The sequence below is a fragment of the Nyctereutes procyonoides genome, unplaced genomic scaffold (genome assembly GCF_905146905.1).
Source record: "Nyctereutes procyonoides isolate TBG_1078 unplaced genomic scaffold, NYPRO_anot_genome, whole genome shotgun sequence".
NCBI classification, from domain to species: Eukaryota; Metazoa; Chordata; class Mammalia; order Carnivora; family Canidae; genus Nyctereutes; species Nyctereutes procyonoides.
In genome coordinates this window covers 18,911,968-18,937,558 of record NW_026575040.1, presented here as the reverse complement: position 1 = coordinate 18,937,558, position 25,591 = coordinate 18,911,968, and the positions used below count along the sequence as shown (strand labels likewise).

The window sequence follows — 25,591 nt, the reverse complement described above, 5'->3', positions numbered from 1 at the left end:
GTGTAATATTAATTTCAGGTGTAGAATTATTCATCACTTCTGTACATCACTCAATCCTCATCACAAGTACCTTCCTTAATACCCATAACCCATTTAGCTCATCCCCCTGCCTAATTCCTCTCCAGTAATCATCAGTTTGTTTTCTAGAGTTAAGTCTGTTTTATGGTTTGTCTCCCCTCCCCCATGTTCTATTTATTTAACATTATTGGAAAGGTAAAGTTATAGGGACAGAATCTGATTAGTGGTTGTGTGCAGTGGAGGGGAGGGATTTAACTACAAAGGGTATAAGGGAACTTTTGGGGACGATGGAAATATTCTTTATCTTGGTTGTTGTGGTTACATGTCAGTAGAATCTGTTAAAATTTATAGAACTGTAGAGGCTCCTGGGTGGCTCATTTGGTTGAGTGTCCAACTCTTGGTTTCTGCTCAGTCATAATCTCATAGGTTATGGGATTGAGCCTCATGTCAGGCTCCTTGCTCAGCAGGGAATCTGCTTGAAAGATTCTCTCCCTCAGCCTAGTCACCCCGTGCTTGCTCGCTCGCTCACTTGCTCTCTCTCTCTCTCAAAATGAATAAATCTTTTAAAATATATAGAACTGTGTACCTAAAAAGTATATTTAAAATTTTTAATCTTTATTTGATATACACACATGAAAATACTTATCCTTATTTTTTTTTAATATTTTATTTATTTATTCATGAGAGACACAGAGAGAGAGGCAGAGACACAGGCAGAGGGAGAAGCAGGCTCCATGCAGGGAACCCGACGTGGGACTTGATCCCGGATCTCCAGGATCAGGCCCTGGGCTGAAGGCGGCGCTAAACCGCTGAGCCACCTGGGCTGCCCCTTATCCTTATTATATGTAGTACTTCCTGATATTTTATGGGAAATGATGTTTAGCAGTTATCAAAATTCCAAAATTTGGATTACAAAGATTAGGCACAACTTTTATCAAGTAAACTGAAAGACTAGAATGATGGGAACAACAGCTAATCCCTAGTTTCTGTTGCTTCGAGTGAGAGACTTCACAAGCATAAAAATAAATTTGTTGGTTTCCTTGCACTGAATTTTCCTTAAGTGCAAAGTGGTGATGACACCTGTGTTTACCTTGACCAGGTGGCTTTTTTTTTTTTTTAAACTACTGTTTGAACAAATGGCTTTTACCAGGTAAAACATGCTGCTTGACTATTGCAAATTGCTAAAGATGCGAGATAATTCTGTAAAGAGACAATCCATTTTAGCTTGGAACCATCATTCACCTAAATGCTGGTCGTCAGGCAGTATGTAATAGGTCTTTAACATCCAAGGTTTCTCTGCCAAACAATATGGTCGGGAAACCAGAATTTCATTTAAGAAATATCCTTCAGTCTCCTGGAAGCTGGGTTTAGCACACTAATAGTTTCAGTCTTACATACAAACCTTTCATGGAGAAGTGTAACAAAAATAACTAGGCTATTATATTTTAGTTCATTTTTTGTCAAAATACTACCAAAATAATGTCACTCTGCTAAACCTGAAGGAGACCAATAACTTGTAAATGTTTCTTGGCTGATACATATGTGTGTCAGTGGGAGGGGAGGTGGGAGATGCAGAAAATGTAAGGAGATGGCAAATATTAATTTGATAAAAAAGCCATTAAAGAGGACACTTAAAATTTGTATAAAACTTGGTAACATTTTAATGTTGTATATGAGAATGATTCTTTAGTCCCTGTAATTTTAAGGTATTTTGAAAGCTCCCTTTTTTCTTTCCAGAGCTGTTGCTCGTTCTTTAAGAGGTTGTATATAATATTATCTAAGTATATTTTTGCATTTAATATTGAAATAACTTATATATGACTAGACGAGTAGGTAGCATCTGATGGAAAGTAATTTTGTTTTTGTGTCCTTATTATGGTTATGAGTTCTCAGGGGATATGATGGAGTTTTTGTTTTGGTTTGTTTTTTAATAGCAACAATAGATAGTAACATGGTAGGTTTTTAAGAAGTATTAATACATGTAATGGGGCTGATCTAGACCATTGATCAGGGGTAGGCGAACTCTTCCTATAAAGAGGCAGATAATAAATATTTTTGTATTTGTGGGCTTTACAGTCTTTGTCATAACTACTCAACTTTGCTGTTGTGTGAAAACAGCCATGGATAATGTGTAAATGAATGGATGTGGGTGGATTCAACCCATGGGCCATAAAGTATAGACCCCATAAACACTCCGTGTTTTAAATAAAAACAGATTTTGAAAACTGTGCATAAAAATGAGTTGTAGGGATCCCTGGGTGGTGCAGCGGTTTGGCGCCTGCCTTTGGCTCAGGGCGCGATCCTGGAGACCCAGAATCGAGTCCCACATTGGGCTCCCGGTGCATGGAGCCTGCTTCTCCCTCTGCCTGTGTCTCTGCCTCTCTCTCTCTCTCTCTCTCTCTCTCTCTCTCTCTCTCTGTGACTATCATAAATAAATAAAAATTTAAAAAAAATAAAAATGAGTTGTATTTTAGATATATTTACTCATGCATTTAACAAATGCTTATTCAGTGACAGTTTAAGAGTTCATATGCTAGGTACTATGCCAAGTTATAGGTGTAGAGCAGTGAACAAAGCAGACATGATTCTTACCCTCATGGAGTTCACAGTATAGTGGGGAAAACAGACACTGACCAAGTATTTAAATACATTAACAAAGGATAACTGTGGGGGGGCTCACACTTAAAAAGCCTTGTGGTGAATCATTTTGTAAAATCAGTAATCCCTGTGTGTAACCAGTACTCCTTATGATTTTCATTTGTTAAAATTTGTGGTATACTTTATTAGAGATGTGGGTATTATAGTGTATCTTCTCAAAGGTGAATTACTGAACCAAAGAACTTTTCTTGTTTGTGACACTTATCAAAATAAATAAACATGTGCATAACTAGAATTATAGCAAAGTTTACTTGATAGTTGTCTATTTTCCCTTTCAGATATAATTACTGTTGGATTTTATTGTGTCTCAGCTTAGTATCATCTATTAATGTATAATGTTTACTTTTGGTCTGTAGCGGTCTGTTGTCTGAAGGGATAGCTCACCTACATTCAGAAACTAAGGTATGAAATCAAACTTTCTGTAAATGTGATTACTTTCTGCAGAATTTATGTTATTTTAGACTTATTAGAACAAAACAGGAGTATGACTATAGAATATAAGCCTTGATTCTTAGAAGAGATGCCTTCATGAAATGTTGTTCATAAAATAAGTTGAATCCTTTTTTGTTTCATAATTTCACTGACTACATATTGGAAAAAATTCTAAGTAAAATGAATTTGTAATCTAAGCATTTTTAATTTTCTTTCTGAAGTCCCAATTCACTAGATCTACCACCCAAAAAAGAAAAGTATCTATATATAAAGAAGGTAATTTGAAGGGTTTGTTAATTCATTTAAATATTTGCAGTGTATAGATCACTATTGCAGGTGCTGGGCAAATTGGGGTCTACAAGTTCTCCACCCACTGGGATTTAGACCAAGGGAACAGTATATGTGAAGGCCAGTCTGGGGAATAATCAGTGAAGTGAACTGAATTCTGTGAGTCAGAACATTAAGTTTAATGTTCTAGGAGCTAGCTGAATATCTTTGAATTTTAGGGGCTAATTTGCCTTATCTTTGAATCTGTTGGTGATAATAATACCTATATTTTATAGCTATACAATCTGGGATTCTTTAAAATACAAATTGATTAATTCAATAGAATTCTGTGTATTACAAAATTGCGTTCTATGGCAAATTATTAGAATCTAACCAATCAATAATTAAATTCTTTTGATGTAGCCAAAGACCAAAAATGTTGATGCAGTAAATAAGATTCAAAATAAACGACACTCTGCAAATAAAGGAAGGAGAGCAAATTCAAGGTACAGTTTTAACAGTATTACTTTCCTTTTTTAGTCTTATGATTGACAGTACCATCATTTTAATTATTTTTTTCTTTTTCATCATTTTAATTATAAAGCTCTGTTTCTCCAGATCTTTTTATACCTTACATTGTATATATCTTATCTACATTCAATAATTTTAAAACATGTTCTGCTCAGAAATGTCTTGCAGCAGTTACTAAGCATTTTATGTTCTTTTATTTTTTTTAATTTTTTAATTTTAATTTTAATTTTTATTTATTTATGATAGTCACACAGAGAGAGAGAGAGAGAGGCAGAGACACAGGCAGAGGGAGAAGCAGGCTCCATGCACTGGGAGCCCGACGTGGGATTCGATCCCGGGTCTCCAGGAACGCGCCCTGGGCCAAAGGCAGGCGCTAAACCTCTGCGCCACCCAGGGTTCCCTGTTCTTTTATTTTTTAAAGATTTTATTCATTTATTCATGAGAGACACAGAGACATACGCAGAGGGAAAAGCAGGCTCCATGCAGGGAGCCCAATGTGGGACTTGATCCCGGGACTCCAGGATCACACCCTGGGCTGAAGGCAGACGCTTGACTACTGAGCCACCCAGGCATCCCCATATTATGTTCTCTTAAGCAAAATCACCACATTTCAAATTTTTGTTAATGAGATATTTTCTTAGAACTAAGGCTCATCTACTTTTTTGAGCATTTAATAGAACTATACATTATTGTATATATTGACATACAGAGTGATTTGGTGTGCTCTAAGACTGTAGGATCACGGGATTCCTGGGTGGCGCAGCGGTTTAGTGCCTGCCTTTAGCCCAGGGCGCGATCCTGGAGACCCGGGATCGAATCCCACGTCAGGCTCCCAGTGCATGGGGCCTGCTTCTCCCTCTGCCTATGTCTCTGCCTCTCTCTCTCTCTGTCTCTCTCTCTCTCTCTCTGTGTGTGACTATCATAAATAAATAAAAATTAAAAAAAAAGACTGTAGGATCACTATAATTTGCATTCTATTTTTGGTGAAAAAGAATTCAAGACTGTTAGTATTTTAAGCTTGAAAAGGGGACTGAAGAGGCTCTCTAGGATAGGAGACCTAGAGAAGGAAAGTCACTCCTGCAACGGATTATACCAACCAACTTCTTTTTATTAAATGTCTTACTTACTCAGACTGATCGTTGCATTATAATCCTGGAAAAATATTTCTTAATGTTAGTGTCTTTTAATTGGCTAACTAGCTTTTTTGCTTTTGGAATAAAAGGAAAAATAGAGGATAATGAAGAGACAATAAATCTAAAATAGATTGATAGAAGAAAAGAGAACATATACTGCATACATTACTGGTTATCTTATTTTCAGGTGTCAGCATTACTTTTTAAAGAAAAGTTTATTTTTCTAAACAGAATTTTGAAGGTTTTGCTTGTTTGTTAAAAAGTAAGTTAGGCTTTAAGTAAAACGTTAAAAATAAGGCTTTCAGAACCATAAACTTGATGGGTTAGAGCTGGCCCATTCCTTAATGCCTTTACTAGTGATTTTTATTTCATATTTCTTCCCTTGTTAAGAAAATCAAATCTCATTTTTTTATTGACTTTGATTCTGGCGAGAATATGTTTCTTTAGATGGAAAAAAAGTTGATTTTGATTGATCTAATAATTGTTCATTCTGATTTTTTTCTATAGAGGTATTCTTTGTTTACAGAATTAGGGCTATAAGCAATATCACTTTATACAGTTCTTCCTCAGCAGCATGTAGTTTAAAAGCCACAGAATGAATGAAAAATAAAAAAATAAATAAATAAATAAAAACCGCAGAATGGATTTGATCTGGGAGGCACAACCCTCCTAGTTTTTATGTTTACTTGTTTGGAGGCAATGTCTAGAAGAACTGGCCTCGTAAGCCTTCTCTAGCTCTGAAGCTGTGTGATTCATAAAAATTGAAAGTCAACTAATTGTTTTTTTATAATATCATCCTTGGAAATATCAATTGTAGATTTCATCATAAATTTAAAATTAATAATTTTGATCTTTGTTATTTGAATAAAAAAGTCATGTCTCCTTTGCATATTAACATTGTATATATGAGTGTGTGTATATATATGTGTGTGTGTATGTTTATTTATGTATTCATTTATTTATAGTATAAAATTGAAATACCCTGATGTACATGTTGCCAATGATGTTGCTATTCCGGAAGATTTCTCAGACTTTTCTCTTGCAAAAACAATTAGCAAAATTGAAGGGCAACTGGAGGAAGAAGGCATACCTGATTATATAGATGATGATATTTTTTGTGGCGTTAGTAACGACATTGGAACGGGTAAGTTTTCTTTAATTTTTATCCTTGTATCACCATTACGTAGAAAAAGACATTTGGGAACTATTTTTTTTGTATTTAAAAAATGTATTGTGATATCTTGTGTTTGTTTCAAAATCATCTAGTGGGACATGGTAGGAGGAGTGAGTGGAATTATAGGTAAAATTGGTAATGAGTCAATAATTGTTGAAAATGGGTGATGGGAAGTCGTTTCTCATTGACCTCATCTCTCTACTTCTATGTATATTTGATATTTTCTGTTATAAAGAGTAAAAGATTATATTGGGGGGCACCTGGGTATCTCATTTGGTTAAGCATCTGACTCTTGATTTCTTCTCAGGTCATGATCTCGGGTTTGTGGGATTGAGCCCCATGTCAGGCTCTTCATTCATCAGGGAGTCTGCTTGAGGTTGTCTCCCTCTCCCTTTGCCTCTTCTCATCCCCACCACCCTCAAATAAATAAATAAATCTTAAAAAAAGAAGACTATATGGTACTGGTTTCATTGACCACTTTTCAACTAAGGTTAAAATGCCCCATAGCTTATCATTTTTGGGTGGGGATTTGCGGGCAAGGGGAGAGAGAGAGAGAGAGAGAGAATCTTAAGCAGGCCCAATGCAGGGCTCCACCTCACAACTGAAATCAAGAGTTGGATTCTTAACTGAGGCACCCAGGTACCCCACATTAAAATAACTTTTAAAACCCAATATTTGGTGCTTGGGTGGCTCAGCGGTTGAGTATCTGCCTTTGGCTCAGGCTGTGATCCTGGAGTCCTGAGATCAAGTCCCACATCAGGCTCCCCAAAGGGAGCCTGCTTCTCCCTCTGCCTGTGTCTCTGCTTCTCTCTGTGTCTCTCATGAGTAAATAAAATCTAAAAAAAAAAACAAAAACAAAAAAACCCAATATTTCTTTGAATTCCTTTCATTTATGAATACTGTATTCTACTTAGTGCAAGTTAAAAAAAATGAATTATTGATGTGGCATCAGTTAAAATAATCATTAATTTTCTAATGAATGTAATTTTCTTTCTTATAAATTCATTCTCTGCATATCACTTTGAAAAATAATAATACTAAGTTTAGATCATCTAAAAACAAAATTTAGTTACCAGTAATATCTCTAGAACTGTTGAATTTATGAGAAGCCACTTATGCTTTTGGAAATAAAGACTAAGACAATTGAGTGTATGTGACCATGGTTAATACTGAGCTATAATTGTGACTTCAGGCAAGCCAGTTAGCCTCTCTGTAATAGCATTTTCTTCATTTCAAAATTTAGCAGTTTGTATTAGATGGTCATAAGATTTATCTTTAAAATTCTCTTGATTCTGTGAAAACCATAACATATGGGTAATGATTATTGTGCTGCATGCTAGTCAGTCATAAATGAGCTATTCATTTGCGAATTTATTACCTTTACTGACTTATCAAAGCTTTCTGGGAGTACTCTTCAGAAGAGAAGGAAAGTGAAGCAGGAAGTTGCCTTTATGTCTCTGTCAAGATTCCTTCAAGGACACAGTGATCACATGTTGACTGTTCTTCAGTACATAGTCACCATGACCCTGGGACAATATTCTTGCTCTTAGATACACAGGACCAGTACAGACAGACCACCTGAAATTGCTATTTTCTTTTTATTGCTGAATCTCCTCTCTGCCACTTTGCCTCCCTGTCTTCTCTTCCCAGAATCTTTGGCTAAGCTATCCGCCCTTCTGGGGAGTTTTCTCTTGTTCCAGATGATTGCCTGAATGGCTGTTATGGGCAAGAGGAAAAGATGAAAAAGTAATTTAATAGTATATACTGCTTTTGTAAGACTATTCTTTCTCCTTTCTTTTTAGAGACGAGCTCCTGCAAACTTCACATTTTTAAATGTATCATTTCCCTTCTATACTGTGCTAACCTGGAGTGACATGAGAGGCTTGAAGGAGAGTTGAGGCTAGAGAGCTCTAGGTGAAGTAGAGCCAGTCATTGTTAATCAGCTCCATGGTAACACTGGGAGCATTTAATAAGAGCTTTGTAACAGGCAGTATGTATGGAGATGTTTTGTGCTCTGTTGGGATATATCCTAATGATTTCTCAGAGGCAACTCCAGGTGTTTATTCAAGATAAGATCCGTGAAGGCAAAGCTTGTCTTATCCCTACTATGCCTGGAACATTATAGAAACTTAATGTATATTTTTTGAATGAATGCTTGAATGAATTGTGGAGTGAGTTCTAAGTTCACTTTTCACTTTATTTTGTTATATAGTTAGAGAAACATCAAAGATTTACTGCTGATACTGTTGAATAAAGAACTTTAGGTAGTGATGAAATACCAGAGGCAGATTTTAGGGGTTGTGGAGAAAGCTTCAGCAGTACATCATTAGCATAATTCTTTGCTTTTATGACACATAGATTACATTTTAACTTCTGTGAAATCGGGATATATATTACAGTCACTGGTATTTTATAATCACGGTGGCTGAGATTGAAGTTGAGTTTTGCTAGAGAGGTTTTATGTGTGCTACTGCCAAACACTTGGGGACATTACCAACCTGAAACCACTTGAGGTTTTCTGACTGAGGTATTTTGGACCACCTTGGTAAAGACTAATTCAGTCTGCAAACTTAATGTGAGTACTAGCTTGTGGTTCAGATTCTCAGGAGAGCTTTTTGCTGTTTTTCTTTCTTTACTCAGTTCCAGGTTGAGATGTGGACAATTCCTTTTCATTGGGTGGATTTGTTTTTCATTTATCTTTACAGTGGGGGTATTTAGTGTCTTTAGTATTCTCAAACAAGGATCTCCTGATAAACTCTCCATCTTGAACATTTTTTTCCTCATGAAATAATGATCTATCTTGTAATTGATGGCATCTTAGATTCAGTGAAAGACAATAAATGTAATTATTTAAATTCACAGAAGCCCAGAACAGATTTCTAAAGGCCAAACTCCGTGTTATGCAGGAAGAATTGGATAATGTTGTATATGAATGTAATAAAAAGGTAAAAACCTCTCAAATTCCCTAATATTCAAAGATATTTTAGTAGCAGTTTCAATTATTTTAAAAATATATTCATTGAGGTATAATTTACTGTTAAATTTTGAATTAAATTATATATAAATACTCAACTTTTATTCTGAAATAGTGAATTTTCACTGAGCTAAAGAATTTTAAATACTTGTTAGCAGTTAGAATTTTCTGTGTAAGATTTACAAATGTAAGCTATTAAACACAAAATATCTCACTTCCATTTTTGAAGATGAAAATGGAATGTAATTTGTTTTTCTTTGTGAAATGAATATAAATATCTGAAATCATATGAAGCTCCTTTTTTACTGCTTTGTTTTGATACTAAACTTTGTGCATTTTTTCACATAATGTATAATTTCATAACTATAGGAAAATGAAATTCAGAATTTAAAGTCACAAATAAAAAACTTTGAAGAAGATTGTATGAGACAGCAGCGAACAATTAATTTGCAGCAGTCTCAAACAGAAAAATATAAAACTCTTTTTGAAGAGCTAAACAAAAAATGTGATGGATTACAGCAACAGCTATCTTCAGTAGAAAAGGTAATAATTTTGCTATTTTTCTGGACCTAATGTTAAAGATACTATAAAACTTTAAAGTTTACATGTTTGTGAAGACACTACTTTTATTGGTTCAGTTATTTTGTTAGTATTTACTAAAATGTCTTCCAATATAAGAATATTTTTTAATAGCGTTATTGAAATACAATTCACAAATAATACAAATCACCCTTTTAAAGTATACAATTTAGTGGCTTTTAACATATTCAGAGTTGTGCAACTGTCAGTATGATCATTTTAGAACATTTTCATCACCCCAAAAAGACATTCTGTACCCTTGAGCCACCGTATCCTAACCTTCTTCCCCTAGTCCCCTCCATCTCTAGGCAACTTCTAATCTATTTTCTGTTGATAGATTTGCCTATTTTGGACATTTCATATATACAGAATTATACAATATGAGATATTTTGGGATATCTTTCGTATAAGAATGTTTTTGAGGTTCATCCACATTATAGTACATACCAGTACTTCGTTCCTTTTTATAGAGTAATATTCCATTATATGGATATAACACATCTATTTCTTTATCAGATGATGGATATTTGTTTTATTCCTACTTTTTGACTATTTTGAATAATGCTGCTATGAACATTAACATACAAGTTTTTGTGTGGACATATGTTTTCATTTGTCTTGTGTGTATACCTAACAGTAGAATCATTGGATCATATGGTTACCCTGTGTTTAATCTTATGAAAAACACCAGCTATACTGTTTGTACATTTCCACCGGCAGTGTATAAGGGTTCTGTTTTCTCCACATCCTCACCAACACATGTTAGATAATCTTTTTTTTTTTAATTTTTATTTATTTATGATAGTCACACACACAGAGAGAGAGAGAGAGAGAGAGGCAGAGACACAGGCAGAGGGAGAAGCAGGCTCCATGCACTGGGAGCCGATGCGCCCTGGGCCAAAGGCAGGCGCTAAACTGCTGCGCCACCCAGGGATCCCAGATTATCTTTTTGATTCTAGATATCTACTCACGTAAAGTTATCTTGTCATATTGATTTTCATTTCTCTGATAACTAAAGATTTTGAGCTTCTTTTCATATGTTTATTGGCCATTTGTATGTCTTCTTTGGAGAAATATCTGATTCTTTGCTCATTGTTTAAATTGGAACTTTTAAATTCTTGAGTAGTAAATGTTTTTTTTATATATTTTAGATACAAGTCCCTTATCAGATACAGATTTCTAAATATCTCTCCCATTCATTAGGTTGTCTCTTCACTTTCTTTACAGTGACCTTTGACGCACAAAATTTTTTAATTTTGAAATCCAGTGTATCTAATTTTTCTTTGGTTATTTGTGCTTTTCTTATCAAATCTAAGGGGATAATACATTTTAAATAAGCTATCCTATTAAAAATTTTATATTGTGCCGTTGAGATAATAAAAATAAAGCATACTGTATGGTATTACTTTGTAAGACTTAGGATAAAAATTATGTATTATAAGAGATTTAGGAAGTAGGAAATTATGTCTTCATTTCTATATTTTTCTTTAGTGTGTTCATATAAAAGACCATATGTTTGAACATTTTAGTCTTGTATAATTAGCATTATCTTCTGGTAAAAAAATTCTTAATATTGGATTCATTGAGATAAGATTCGTGTACAGTAAATCACCCTTTTTAAGTATACAGTTCTGTGAGCTTTGACAAATACATAGTTATATAACTATCACCATAATTGAAATATAGAATAGTTCTACCATCCCCAAAAGTTCCCTTGTGAATTTAGTCAAATCCTTTGCATACTTTGAGTCTAAGGCAGCCACTAATCTGGTTTTGGTTCTTACATTTTGGTGTTTTCCAGATTGTCATGTAAATAGAATCACATAGAATAACTTGTAGGCTTTTGAGTCTTTTTTCACTTGCATAAAGCAATTGAGGTTAATCCATGTTGAAATCTGTTCTTTTTAATGCTGAGTAGTATAACATTGAATGGATGTACCACATTTTGATTACCTGTATGTCCGGAAATAAAAATTAATTACATTATCTAGTAGCAGAAAGTGCTACCCAATATGGTAGCTAACTATATGTGGCTATTCCAAATTGTGACATGCTATAAGTTTAAAATAAATACCAGATTTTGAAGACTTAATACAATAAAGAATTAAAAAGAGAATCTTTTTTTTTAATTATTCTTTTTTTTTAATTTTTTATTTATTTATGATAGTCACTCAGAGAGAGAGAGAAAGAGAGAGAGGCAGAGACATAGGCAGAGGGAGAAGCAGGCTCCATGCACTGGGAGCCCGACGTGGGATTCGATCCCGGGTCTCCAGGATCGCACCCTGGGCCAAAGGCAGGCGCTAAACCGCAGCGCCACCCAGGGATCCCGAGAATCTTTTTATATTGATTACATATTGAAATATTTTAGATATATTGGGATAAATGAAGTATAGATATATATAATGAAGTATAGTATTAAAATTATTTTTACTTCTTTTTAAAGTAGTTACTAGAAAATTTTAAATTTCATATATGATTCATATTATATTTGTTAGTCTAAAAATTATAGACCAGTGTTCTAAGAAAAAACCATTGTATCTGGGAAACCAGAGTTTTAATTTGTCATGATACTTTATCATTTGTCATCATGCTGACAAGTTTCTGGTCCTGTCATCAGGATCATTTCACATAATCTGAAACCTTGTCTACATCTCTGATTCTCTTCTTCTTGGCCTTTATACCCAATCCTATGCATTCTTCACATGTTTTTCATTCTTTTTTTTTTTTCAATTTCCATTGCCCCTTCTTGATTCAAGCTATTATTATCTTCTTTCTGAATCCCCCCACTGATTATTTTATGTCCTTTCTCTTTTCCTTATCCATTGTATCCTATGTTCTGTCAATAGATTAATATTCCCAAAAGACCACATATGATTATAACTCCACCTTTGTATGGCAAAAATGGAACTAATATTTTTTTTGAGTACTATGTGTCAGGCAAACATATTATAGAAAGAGACTGAATCTAATAGGTTAAGCAAATTGCCCAGGGTCATACAGATAGTGGCAGAGCAGGATTCAAGCCATGTTTGTCTGACTCCAAAGTCTGTGTTCTTTCCACAAATCATGTAGACTCTTTCTCCAACCCCTCAAAATTAAGTGGTCTACTATTCCAAAATCTCACTGCTGTTGAGAGTTAAATATTTGAACCTTTGGTTCACAGTGAGTCTTCTAAGCTATTATGATACATCGACTATCTGAAGATTTTTATTATAATGACTTTTCATTAGCTCTGAACTTCCCAGCTTGAATCCTTATCTACCTACCAGACAGAGAGGTATAACAACTCTCATGGGTTATGCAGAACTCAATATTGAGTCTTTTTTTTTTTTTTTGGCTAATTCTGCAAAACAAAACAAAACAAAACAAAAAACAAAAAAAACCCTCAATGGACATTTGATAGAAATGCAAAACAGAGCTTGAGTTTGATGGAGCTGCTTCTATAAACCTATAAAAGCCAACTATTTAAAAAATTACTACAACTATTATACTAACAGAGCCATTTCTAAAATACAAAAACAAAACATTTTATTGCAGCATTCAATTTTGTTTTTCAGTTAATCTATTTTAAAATCAACTTTATTGAGAAATAAATACAATTAAATTTACTTGTTTTAATCGTGCAGTTCATTGAGCTTTGGCAAAATAGTATATCCTTATAACCATCACTGCACTTCCTCCAAATTTCCTTTGTCTCCCTTCCTCCAAATCTCTGACCTCTGACCATGGCCCATCCACTCACTGATCTGCATTCCTTTGTTACAGATTAGTTTTCCCTGTTCTACAGTTTCATACAGATGGAATCATAAGTATGTACTTTTTTATGCCTGGCTTCTTTTGTTCAGCATAATGATTTTGAGATGCATTGTTGTTGCATATTTTGTGGTTCATTCCCTGTATTGCTGGGTAATGTTTGTTTATGGATGTACTGAATTTTGTTTATCCATCAATTTGTAGACATTTCTGTTGTTTCTAGCTTTGAACTATTAGAAATGAAGACACTATGAATTTTCATATACAAGTTTTTATGGAGACACATGTTTTTGTATAGGCACATCCAGTGATGTTGGAAAAATACCTAAGGGTAGAATTTCTGAGTATTACAGAAAGTGTATGTTTAACTTCATAAGAAACTGCCAAACTGGGTTTCAGAATTTTAGCCATTCCAGAGGGGCAGCATATTAGTATCTCATAGTGGTTTAATTTGTATTTTATAACTATTGATCTTGAACATTTTTTTATGTTATTGGCCATTCATATATCTTCTTTTGTCTATTCCTTTTGCCCTTTTAAAAAAAAGTATTGAATTGACATAGGAAGTCCTTATGTTTCCTTATATAATTCTTTTGCTAGAATATATAGTGAAGAGTTTCTCACAGTCTTACTTGGCTTTTTTTCTTAACAGCATTTTTCAAAAGATAGTTTTAAAGTTTGATGAATTCCAGTATTTTATTTTATTTTATTTCTAGTTTGTGCTTTTTTAACCCTATTTAAGAAATCTTTGCCCAGTCCAAGGTCATGAGGATTTTCTCCCATGTATTCTTAAGTTTTATGGTTTTAGCCTGTGTGTGTGTGTGTGTGTGTGTGTGTGTACATGCATATATAAATAGATCTGTAACCTTTTTCAGGTTAATTTTGTATATGGCATGAGGGTAAGGTCAAGGTTTATTTTTCAGACAATCAACATTTGCTGAAAATACTATTCTTTCTCAATTTAATTACCATGGCACCCATGTCTTTATCCCGTCTCTCCCTCCCCCAATGTGAAACTTCAATTGTACTTCTCTTAGACTGCTTGATATTATTACACTTAAAATATATCAGTGATATTAGGTCACTAATATTTTTAGCCTTTTTTATTTGGATAGATTCTATTGCTATGTCTTCAGTAGTTTACTGATCTTTTCTTTGCAGTGTCTAATATGCTCTTATTCTTAACCAAGTGAAATGTTCATTTTGATACATTACTCATCTATGGAAGTTCCATTTGATTCTCTTTTATATTCTCAATGTCCTCATTATATTAACATATATAATTAAAATAGCTGTTTTGACAGCTTTGTCTGATGGATCTGTCATATTTCTCATTTATGGATTTGTTTCTATTGACTACTGTTTCTTCTGTATATCAATCACATTTTCCTGCTTCTTGGTTTGGTTAGGGATTTTATACTGAATGCTAAACATTGTGAATATTATATTGTTGAGTGGTTGTGTTTAGTGTGCTCTTTGAACACAGGTAGTTATTTGCCAGTTTAGTCCCTTTGAGACCTGTTTTTAAGTTTGGCTGGCATGTGTCTAGAGTAGCGTCGGGGAATAGTTCAGCTGTACCACTAAGGCTTCCCTTAAAGAGACCTTCCAGAATCTCCTCTGAATGCCTCAGATGATCACTAAGGTCTCTCCTTTCTGTCAGGTTAGAGATCAGATGTCATCCTTCCTTGTGTGAACTATGTTTGCATTGTTCTGTTTACATTCCCTGATTGTTCTTTGCTGGCCTTGTTGGGTTTCTCTGTATGTAGGTGCGGCCTCGTCCTCAGTATACTGGAAGGATATCCTGTGTAGATTCCTGAAGCTCCCTCCTAATGGAGTTCCTTCTACTTGAACCCTTCTCATAAATTCTAAGGACCTCAGTCTCCTCCAGCTTCCATCTCTGTCCCTCAACTTAGCAGACCTCGGCTGTGTTTGTATTTTCTCCACATTATACCCACAGTGTGGACATTGCCTCCAGGCAGAATGCTGGGGTGATTGTAACACTACTCCATTTATTTTTCTTCTCTCAGGAGTCATAATCCTACTGTTTTCCTTTATCTCTAAATAGTTATATAACACATTTTGTCTATTTTCTTTAGTTTACATTGTGTTTTTATCTTAGGTTCTTATTTCATCATGAGTAGAAGCCTTAATCTTTGTTTTAGGGTTTTTTGGGGGTTTGGGTTTTTTTTTGGGGGGGGGGTCAAATTATAGTCAGTAGGTACATTCCACAAGTTTCTCTGACCATGGATTATGTCACACAAACATTCCTATCACTAGTAACTCACTTAAAAAAAAAGTCTGCTCTCTTTTTCTTTCATTCCAGCTAAAATTGAGGTTTGTGTCATTTTCTAAAGATGCTTTGTTCTTTGTTTCTGTAGCAAAGCGCCTCAAAAGCATTTTCTTTATTTCTTCAAGTCCTTATCTTGCAAAGGAAGCTTTTAAATTTTTGCCTGTATGTATCCTGCAAAGCCATAATTTTAATGGTCCTTATCTTCGTTTAATATTGTATAGTTTACAAATTGCGATCACATACATATGATAGTTGTGTGTAGTCATATGGTTTTATTATATAGATCTGCACCTTCCCCTAGCTCTTTATTCCCTTTTCCCCAGCTTAAGTTTCATGGTGCACTACTTAATTATCCATTGTATATATTCTTAATTTCATGTGCCCATCATTTATGTAGAATAGTACCTGGCACACAGTAAATGCTTGATAAATGTGCTGAAGAAGTAAGTAGGTATAGATATCATTACTACCAATTTTAGATATGGGAACTGAGTCTACCACAGCTCATAGGTTCTCTGACTCCATGTTCATTGCTTTTTGTATCTTAGCACTTTTTTCTAAAACCTTATCTGATCATTTATTCTCATCTGAATATTCCTCTTCTGAATTACTGTGACAATTTGTGTTACTCTAAAGTATTTACTACCATTTTTATCCTGTGCTGTGGTTACTGATACAATACCTCTCTCTTTTCTTGCCCTCTCCCAGTGCTTTATGAATGCTTTAAAAGTTAAGAGAGGTTGGCAAATTATTTCTTCTTGGATCTCATAGTATTTGAGCTTTTAAGTGAGTTTTTAATTTCTTTAAGCTAAGTTTTTCTCTTAAAAAAGGCTAAAATAAAATTCAGGGCTTAAGGTCTTTCCTAATATTTGTCTTTAACAACATGTAAACTGCTTATTTTTTTGGTAACAGTAGATTTGCTTTACTATTTTTAGCATATAAGGTATCATAAAAAATACTGGTATCTTGTCTACTTTGTAGATTACAAAGTACTTGAATGTGATTAAAAATAAATGTTTTCAAAAAAATAAATGTTTTCAAGTTTTTGGTAGGTTTTCCCTTTCCTTAGTGGATTTGTTCATTTGGGAATACTTTATTTCCTATTTTACTTTTCTAATGCCTTTTTTCTTTTTCACTTCTCCCAAGAAGGGAGCCATATTGATTCACCGTTAAAGGAACATAATGTGGTGTAGGATGGTTTTCATTTTTCTGTGAAGTAGGTTACAAAGTCACCAGCAGGAAAGAGAAGGGCAAAGATTTATTTTCATATTCTTTGGAGAAGAGGCTAAAATGAGGCAGCTAGAATTGTGGACTTTGTAGCTAATAAGAATCTCTGCCTTTTCCATGTGAACAGTGAGATAAATCAAGCTTGCTTTTACTGTAGCTACCACCCACAAAGCTGTGAAGAAGGCTGGTGATAGCAGATGGTATCCATACACAGTTTGATTTGTTTAGAAACCTACATAAAGAGCAGCATGTGTTTTGTTTTGTTTTGCCCTTAATTACTTAGGGCCAGGGAGATCAGTTTTAAAATAAAACAGTGATACAGCCAGGAGAAAAAAATTTATAATAAAAGAATAAAATAGACAACTATATTTATAATTGCATCATTTCAATTCCATAATATTTATTGAATCTCTGTTGTGTATTAGGCTCTGTACTAGACATGGTAGGGGATGCAAAGAAGGGTGAGTTAAGTATTACAAAATAAATTCAGTTGAATAAACATGTCATTAGTGCCTCCTCTGTGCCCCTAAGTTCTGGGAATACAGAAATTAGGACCATTTCTATCCTCAGTGAGCTTACATTAATAATGTGGAAAATGAAGTAAATGAATAGTTTCAGTTCTGCACAGCAGATACTGTGATATATGTGTGTCAAGATGTAGAAGCTCTGAAGAAAGGGTACCTAATTCAGCCTGGAAGGAGAATGAGGAGGAGAATGAGGGAAGGCTTCCTGGTGGAGGTCAAACCCTCATGTACATCCCTCATTGAGTCTTAAAGGATGAATAGTTGCTGGCCAGGTAAAAATGAGCAGGGAGGAAGGATCAAGGAAGAAGGAAGAGCATGAGATAAGCCAAGGCTCAGAGACAAGAAACATCATAGCTGTTTGGGAGAGTTCCATATACTGCTGATATATCTGAAGGGTAACATCTTGCAGGAGATAAGATTATAGTGCCAGATAATGGTAGAGTTTGGGGTTTATTCTACATGTTCATGTTTCTTCAGACCTGTAGACTCTGTGACAGCATCCCTTAGAATATTTGCAGACATACAAGTCTAAATCTACCCCAAGATGTGGAACATTAACCCATAACATGATTTTTTGCTCAAGAGTTGGAATTTACCCTGTAAGGCTAATGTAGAATGCTCTGTTTTGAACAAATATTTCTTTTTTAAAAAAACATTTTATTTATTTATTTATGAGAGACAGAGAGAGAAGTGAGACGTAGTTCAGAGGGAGAAGCAGGCTCCCCACAAGGAGCCCAACACAGGACTCGATCCTGGACCCCGGGATCATGCCCTGAGCCGAAGGCAGACGCTCCACCTCTGAGCCACCCAGGCATCCCTTGAACAAATATTTCTTATATGATATACTTTGTTCGGTTTATACAAACACAGTATTTATGAGAGTTTGTGCCTTACATAGTTGTTATGAGGAGGTTCCCAAAGGAAGAACTATAGGTACAAAGAGTTGCTTATAAAATAAATATAGAGGACTTCTATACTATATAAAAAGAGATGGAACATTTCAAACAATAAGTAATTTGAAAGCCTAATTCTTGACTACATCTTTAAGGATATATCTGTCTAATACCAATTCAGGGTAAGAATTCCCAGAGACCTCTCACTCATTGCTCAGCCCCCAGCCTTTGAGGTGTGTGTGTATGTGTGTGTGTAAAATTTGGGAGAAAGCAAGGAATATGGAAATGGAAAAGCAGAATAATAGAGGGAACTTATAAATGTTCCATATATCTCTTCTACCATATAGGAATTAGAAAGTAAAAGAAGACTACAAAAACAGGCTGCCACTAGCCAAAGTGCTACAGAAGTTCGGTTGAATAGAGCTCTAGAAGAGGCAGAAAAGTACAAATTGGAGTTAAGTAAATCAAGGCAAAATAACAAGGTATGGAAAAATTGAATAGTTTTGGTAATGATCACCTTTGGTAACTTTTTTTGCAAGAGTCAAAAATAATAGTTTTTAAATTTTAATTCTTAATGTTATGTGAACATTTCTGTTTTCAGAAGCACATTCATTATTGTTATGTAATTTTCAACAAATCTTTATTGTGTGCCCATGTTATATGCCAGACATTTTTCTAATCTCTGGATACAAATGGTAGGAAAGAGTCTCTTTTGTATCTCAAATCTGTTTCCTTCTCTTCTTTACTCACTTTTCTAATATAATGCAAAGGGCTACTTTATAGGGCAGTGGTTCTCAAACTTGAGCATGTATCAGAATTACCAGGAAGGCTGGTTAAGACAGATTGCTGGGCCCCACACCCAGAGTTTCAGATTTAGTAGGTCTAGGGTGAGGCCTGTTTTAACTAGTTTTAATAAGCAGTTTTAACAAGTTCCCTGGTGATGCTGATGCCACTGGTTCTGAGACAACATTTTGATAATCACTGTTGTATCCCAGTATCTAGCCAATGATTGGTATAGAATTAGCGCTCAATGCCTGAAATAACTGTTGAATAAATGAAGGCTCAAATATCATTGTGTATGAAAACTGTTTGCATACTCTATAAATTTTGACTAATTCAATTTTGGTTCTTTGTCAACCTAAAAGTGATGCTCCATTGGAATCTCTCCCTTTGGATAATACTGAATAATTTACACTTAGCAGAGGCTTGATGAAGTTAGGAGCCACCTTTGTGACATACACAGATGATACATTTCCAATAAACTAACAGCACTTAATAGGACATAAAACTAGACTGAACTTGATAAATCCTCCAACATATTTAACAGAGGCAAAATGTGACAGTGACTACAGAGTTTTGAGATATCTTCTGTGAGATAGTTTGTATTGTGTAATCAGACTGTGTTCATGTTCAAGAGCCATCGATGATGGTATGTTGGAGATTTATTAACAGAAGTTATTAAATGAATGAGGAAGTCATCTTTATAACTTGCCAATAATTAGCATGCTATTGGAATATTATTTCCAATTTGGTTCACTCTGGAGGGATTTTGAAGAAAATAAAATGGAATAACCATGTATATGTCAGGATTTGCTAATTCTTAGTTGTTGATGTTTTAGCACAATTAGAGAAGTAGAAGGAAAAACTTGTTTCCATGACAGCAATAATCCTATTGAGCCATTTTGCAAATTGACATACCAAGTCCTCATTAATTAGTTTAAAACCATCAACACTGTAAAAGCAAGTATGTTCAAAACAAATTTCTGATCCAAAGTCTGCATTATGGGTGATCAGTTTAAATGCAGTAGGAGAACATTTTGTAACTATTTGCTATCAAGTAGACATTTTGAAATCAGAGTTCTTAGATGTAACTTATTTTAGATTTCTGAAAAAATATGTGTATGAGTCTTAAGTTTCTGATTTTTTTCAATTATTTTGCTTCATTTCTAACTTGTCTTTTTTTTAAAATATTTTATTTATTTATTCATGAGAGATAGAGAGAGAGAGGCAGAGGGAGAAGCAGGCTCCATGCAGGGAGCCCGATGTGGGACTTGATCCCAGGACTCCAGGATCACGCCCTGGGCCAAAGGCCAGGTGCTAAACTGCTGAGCCACCCGGGAGTCCCCTAACTTCTGTCTTTGAAGAACATTTTGGGCTTATGCTATTTAGTTTTTCCTTGTAGTCTAGCCTATATATAAGTTTTTTTGTGAGGAGGTATATTTTTTCCATTTTAATTCTTTGTACCTTGCTTCTCATTCTAATTAGACATATGATTAGGTAGATAATTAAAATTATTCAGGTTGGTATGTTTAAGAAATAGTAAGGTTTCCATAAAATGGGACAAGATTGACTCCTAGTCATGAAAAAGTTAAAGATTTATTTTAAAAAATGATATATTCTGCACAGAGGTAAGGAAACTAATCTGGCCTTAGAGTAAGAGTAACTTTTGAAATGAAAAGTCAGTCAAGTTCAATCAGATGCTGCATGAGTGCAGGGACCCCGATTGTCTCATTCTGCTGTGTTTCAGTGCCTGGAACATAGTAATTGCCTCTGAAATATACTATAGGAAGGAATGAGGAAAGACAACTATGTGATGGTTTAATTGGAATTCTTAAAAACAGAGCATTTGATTAGATTGTTTGCTTATAGTCCATTTAAAATATGTCACCAGGGATCCCTGGGTGGCTCAGTGGTTTAGTGCCTGCCTTCGGCCCAGGGCGTGATCATGGAGACCCGGGATCAAGTCCCACGTCGGGCTCCCTGCATGGAACCTGCTTCTCCCTCTGCTTGTGTCTCTGCCTCTCTCTGTGTGTGTGTGTCTGTCGTGAATAAATAAATAAAATCTTAAAAAAATAAAATAAATAAAATATATCACCAAGTCCATGTTATTTCATTTAGGAACAGATAATTTCAAATTCTTTATTAATTCATTTAGAAATATTTACGAAGGCCTTCTAGGTACCTGCCAGACCTTTCCTAGAGACTGGAGATGCAAAAGTGATAAAGATAAATAAATAAATATGATTCCTGTAATCATATACTCCCTGTAGTGGAGAAGCTGTGTGTTATTTAGACAATTCATCAAGCAAAACTGAGGTGCAACTGTGATTTGAGCAGGTAACCAGGTAAAGGCATGCTTTTTTTAAAAACGTAATTCTGAGTTAAGATCTGAATAATATTAACAAGTTATATGCTAGGAAGAGATTATGGACAAAGGGAATCCTATGTATAAAATGGCTCTGTGGTAGGAAAAAAAACTAGGTCATGAAAGTCAGGGATGGAAGTGAAGAGAATGTTGTGAAGTGAGGCCTCAAGCAGGTAGAGGCCAAACCATCTAGATCCTTCAGGCTGTGTTGATATTTGGGGTTTTATCCAAATATAGTACAACGCCACTGCATGGTTATTTTGAACAAGGTAAGGGGAGACTATGCAGTGATCATATGTGTGCCTGGAAAGTATTTTTGTTTATTGTGTGGAGAATTCATTGGAAGGAGGCAATGAATTCTGGCTAAAGAGTAGCAGTGTGAGAGATGGAGGCAATGAACTCAGGTTAAGAGGAGCAGTATGAGAGATGATGAAGTAGCTTGGACTAGACTGATAGTGGTGGAAATGGAGAGAAATAAGTATCAAAATACATTGAAGAGAGAAAAATTACTAGGACTTGATGATGGGTAGAGATGGAATTGTGGAAAAGGGAAGCTTTTGAGAGGATGTTTTGACTTTTAGTTTTCAGAACTGGATAGATAGTGCCATTCCCTGGAGTAGGTTTGGGAAAGATTTTAGAACATCTTGAGATTCATCCCATTGTTCCATGTGACAGTAGTACACTTTTAATAATTTTACACATGGTATAAATATAACAAACAATACCATCTATTGATGGACTTAGGGTTGTTTCCAGTTTTCACTATTACAAATAAAGCTGCCATGAGCATTCACATATATGTCTTTGTGTAGACATGTGTTTTCATTTCTCTTGGGTAAATACCTAAAATTAATAAACATCTGGGTTTTATTATAGATGTACGTTCAACTGCCAAACTGGTTTCCAAAATGGTTTTACCAATTTATATTCTTAACAGCAGTATATAAAAGTTTTAGCTGTTCCATGTCATGACCAACATTTGACATAGTCAGGCTTTTACATTTTACTGTTCTAGTGGGTGACTAACAGTATGTCATTGTGGTTTAGTTTGCATATTCCTAATGACCAGTGAATAATACAAACATCTTCATATGCTCATTTGCTATCTTGAGATTTTCTATTTTCCCCAGTTTTATTGAGATATAATTGACATACAGCATTATTAAGTTTAAGGTATATAGCATAATGATTTGATTTATATATTGTGAAATGATTACCACAGTAAGTTCATTTAATATCCATCATCTCACAGAGATACAAAAAATAAGAAAAGCTTTTTTCCTGGTGATGAGAATTCTTAGGATCTATTCTCTTAACAACTTTCAAATATACCATACAACAGCTAACTATAGTTATCATGTTGTATATACATTACATCTCTAGTGTTTTATTATAACTGGAAGTTTGTGCCTTTTGACCACCTTCCTCCAATCTCCCCTCCTGCCTCCCACCACTCCCTACATCTGTTAACCATAAATCTGATCTGTTTTTCTTTGCATTTTTAAAAAGAGTTTTTAAGTATAAGTATGATCACACAGTATTTGTCTTTCCTTGTCTGACTTACTTAGCATTATGCCCTCTTGGTCCATCCATGTTCTTATGAATGGCAGGATTTCTCTTATTTATTCCACTGAGTGTATATACCACAATTTCTCTATCCATTCATGCATTGATGGACTTTTAGGTTGTTTCCATGTCTTGGCTATTATAAATAATGCTGCCGTGAATATGGCATTGCAGATATCTCTTTGATGTAGTATTTTCATATCGTTTGGATATATTCACAGAAGTGGAATTGCTGGATTGCATGGTAGTTGTATTCTAAATTTTTTGAGGAACCTCTAAACTGTTTTCTATAGTGGTTTTACCAATGTACAATCCCACTAATATTGCACAATGTTCCCTTTCCTCCACATCCTCTCCATCATTTGTTGTCTCTTGCTTTTTGATGATAGCTATTCAGATTGAATGCAATTCCTATCAACATTCTATCAAGATTGAAGATACTGTTTTATTTCCCCTTTGATTTCTTCTTTGACCTGTTTGTTCAGGAGAGTCTAGATACCTTCTTTGGTGAAGTTTTGGTAAAAAGTTTTTTCTCTTAATAATTTTTAATGAAGTTTAATTTATAGAAGTTGTAAATCAGCATAAAAATTGTAAAGTTAGTACAGAGCATTTCTGTAATCTTCAAACACAGTTTCCTCTGAAACTAACATATACATTAGTATGGTACATTTACCATAGCTAATGAATGAATCAATAACGTTATTCACTAAAGAGCATACTTTATTCAGATTTCCTTAGTTTTTAATCTCTTTGGTTCATTTTTAAAAATTGAGTTGACTTGTTATTATAAATGAGCTATAAGAGTTTTTATGTATTCTAACTACATGTCTTTTGTCAGATATATGCTTTGCAAGTGTCTTATCCCTTGCCTTTTATTTTTGTAACACTTCTTTTGAAGAGTGAACTTTTAAATTTTGATGTAGCCTAATCTGTTTTTTCTTTTATAATGTGCTTCTTATGGCCTATTTAAGAATTCTTTGCTAAATCTAAGGTCACGACGATTTGGTCCTATGTATTTTTCTAGAAGTTGCGTAGCTTGAGCTTTTAGGTGAATTTTTGTTTTTTTTTTTTAATTTTATAAATTAATTTTTATTGGTGTTCAATTTACCAACATACAGAATAACACCCAGTGCTCATCCCGTCAAGTGTCCCCCTCAGTGCCCGTCACCCATTCACCCCCACCCCCCGCCCTCCTCCCCCTCCACCACCCCTAGTTCATTTCCCAGAGTTAGAAGTCTTTATGTTCTGTCTCCCTTTCTGATATTTCTCACACATTTCTTCTCCCTTCCCTTATATTCCCTTTCACTATTATTCATATTCCCCAAATGAATGAGAACATACACTGTTTGTCCTTCTCCGGTTACTGTGGCCAAGTTCAAAAAGGGTGTTGCCTGAGTTCTCCTCTGGGATTTTGATGGAATCTTGTCTCACATTTAGATCTTTCATCCATTTTGAGTTTATCTTTGTGTATGGTGCAAGAGAGTGGTCCAGTTTCATTCTTCTGCATGTGGATGTCCAATTTTCCCAGCACCATTTATTGAAGAGACTGTCTTTCTTCCAGTGGATCGTCTTTCCTCCTTTATCATATATTAGTTGACCATAAAGTTCAGGGTCCACTTCTGGGTTCTCTGTTCTGTTCCATTGATCTATGTGTCTGTTTTTGTGCCAGTACCACACTGTCTTGATGAACACAGCTTTGTAGTACAACCTGAAATCTGGCATTGTGATGCCCCCAGATATGGTTTTCTTTTTTAAAATTCCCCTGGCTGTTTGGGGTCTTTTCTGATTCCACACAAATCTTAAAATAATTTGTTCTAAGTCTCTGAAGAAAGTCCATGGTATTTTGATAGGGATTGCATTATACGTGTAAATTGCCCTGGGTAACATTGACATTTTCACAATATTAATTCTGCTAATCCATGGGCATGGAATATTTTTCCATCTCTTTGTGTCTTCCTCAATTTCTTTCAGAAGTGTTCTGTAGTTTTTAGGGTATATTTTGAGAACCATTTGAATGGTAAATGGTTCTCCAACCTTTTATTTTCAGGTTGTAGGTGTCCTTCTGTCTAAAATGAGTCTCTTGTAGACAGCAAATAGATGGGTCCTGCTTTTTTATCCAGTCTGAAACCCTGTGCCTTTTGATGGGGTCATTAAGCCCATTCACGTTCAGAGTTACTATTGACAGATATGAGTTTAGTGTCATCATGATATCTATTTAGTCCTTGTTTTTGTGGATTGTTCCACTGAACTTCTTCTTAAAGGGGAGTTTTAAGAGTCCCCCTTAAAATTTCTTGCAGAGCTGGTTTGGAGGTCACATATTCTTTCAGTTCCTGCCTGTCTTGGAAGCTCTTTATCTCTCCTTCCATTTTGAATGAGAGCCTTGCTGGATAAAGTATTCTTGGTTGCATGTTCTTCTCATTTAGGACC

General features: G+C 34.8%; 1 protein-coding gene across 1 annotated transcript in view; it reads left to right on the top strand.

The window, feature by feature from the left end:
• The window catches only part of TEX9 (testis expressed 9), a 57,200-nt gene that overhangs the window by 12,762 nt on the left and 18,847 nt on the right, over positions 1-25,591 (top strand). The window contains exons 5-10 of the mRNA XM_055319636.1: positions 3,033-3,078; positions 3,799-3,881; positions 6,005-6,183; positions 9,076-9,158; positions 9,557-9,730; positions 18,801-18,935. Coding sequence (XP_055175611.1) covers positions 3,033-3,078; positions 3,799-3,881; positions 6,005-6,183; positions 9,076-9,158; positions 9,557-9,730; positions 18,801-18,935 — 700 coding nt within the window. The remainder of the gene's footprint in view (positions 1-3,032; positions 3,079-3,798; positions 3,882-6,004; positions 6,184-9,075; positions 9,159-9,556; positions 9,731-18,800; positions 18,936-25,591) is intronic.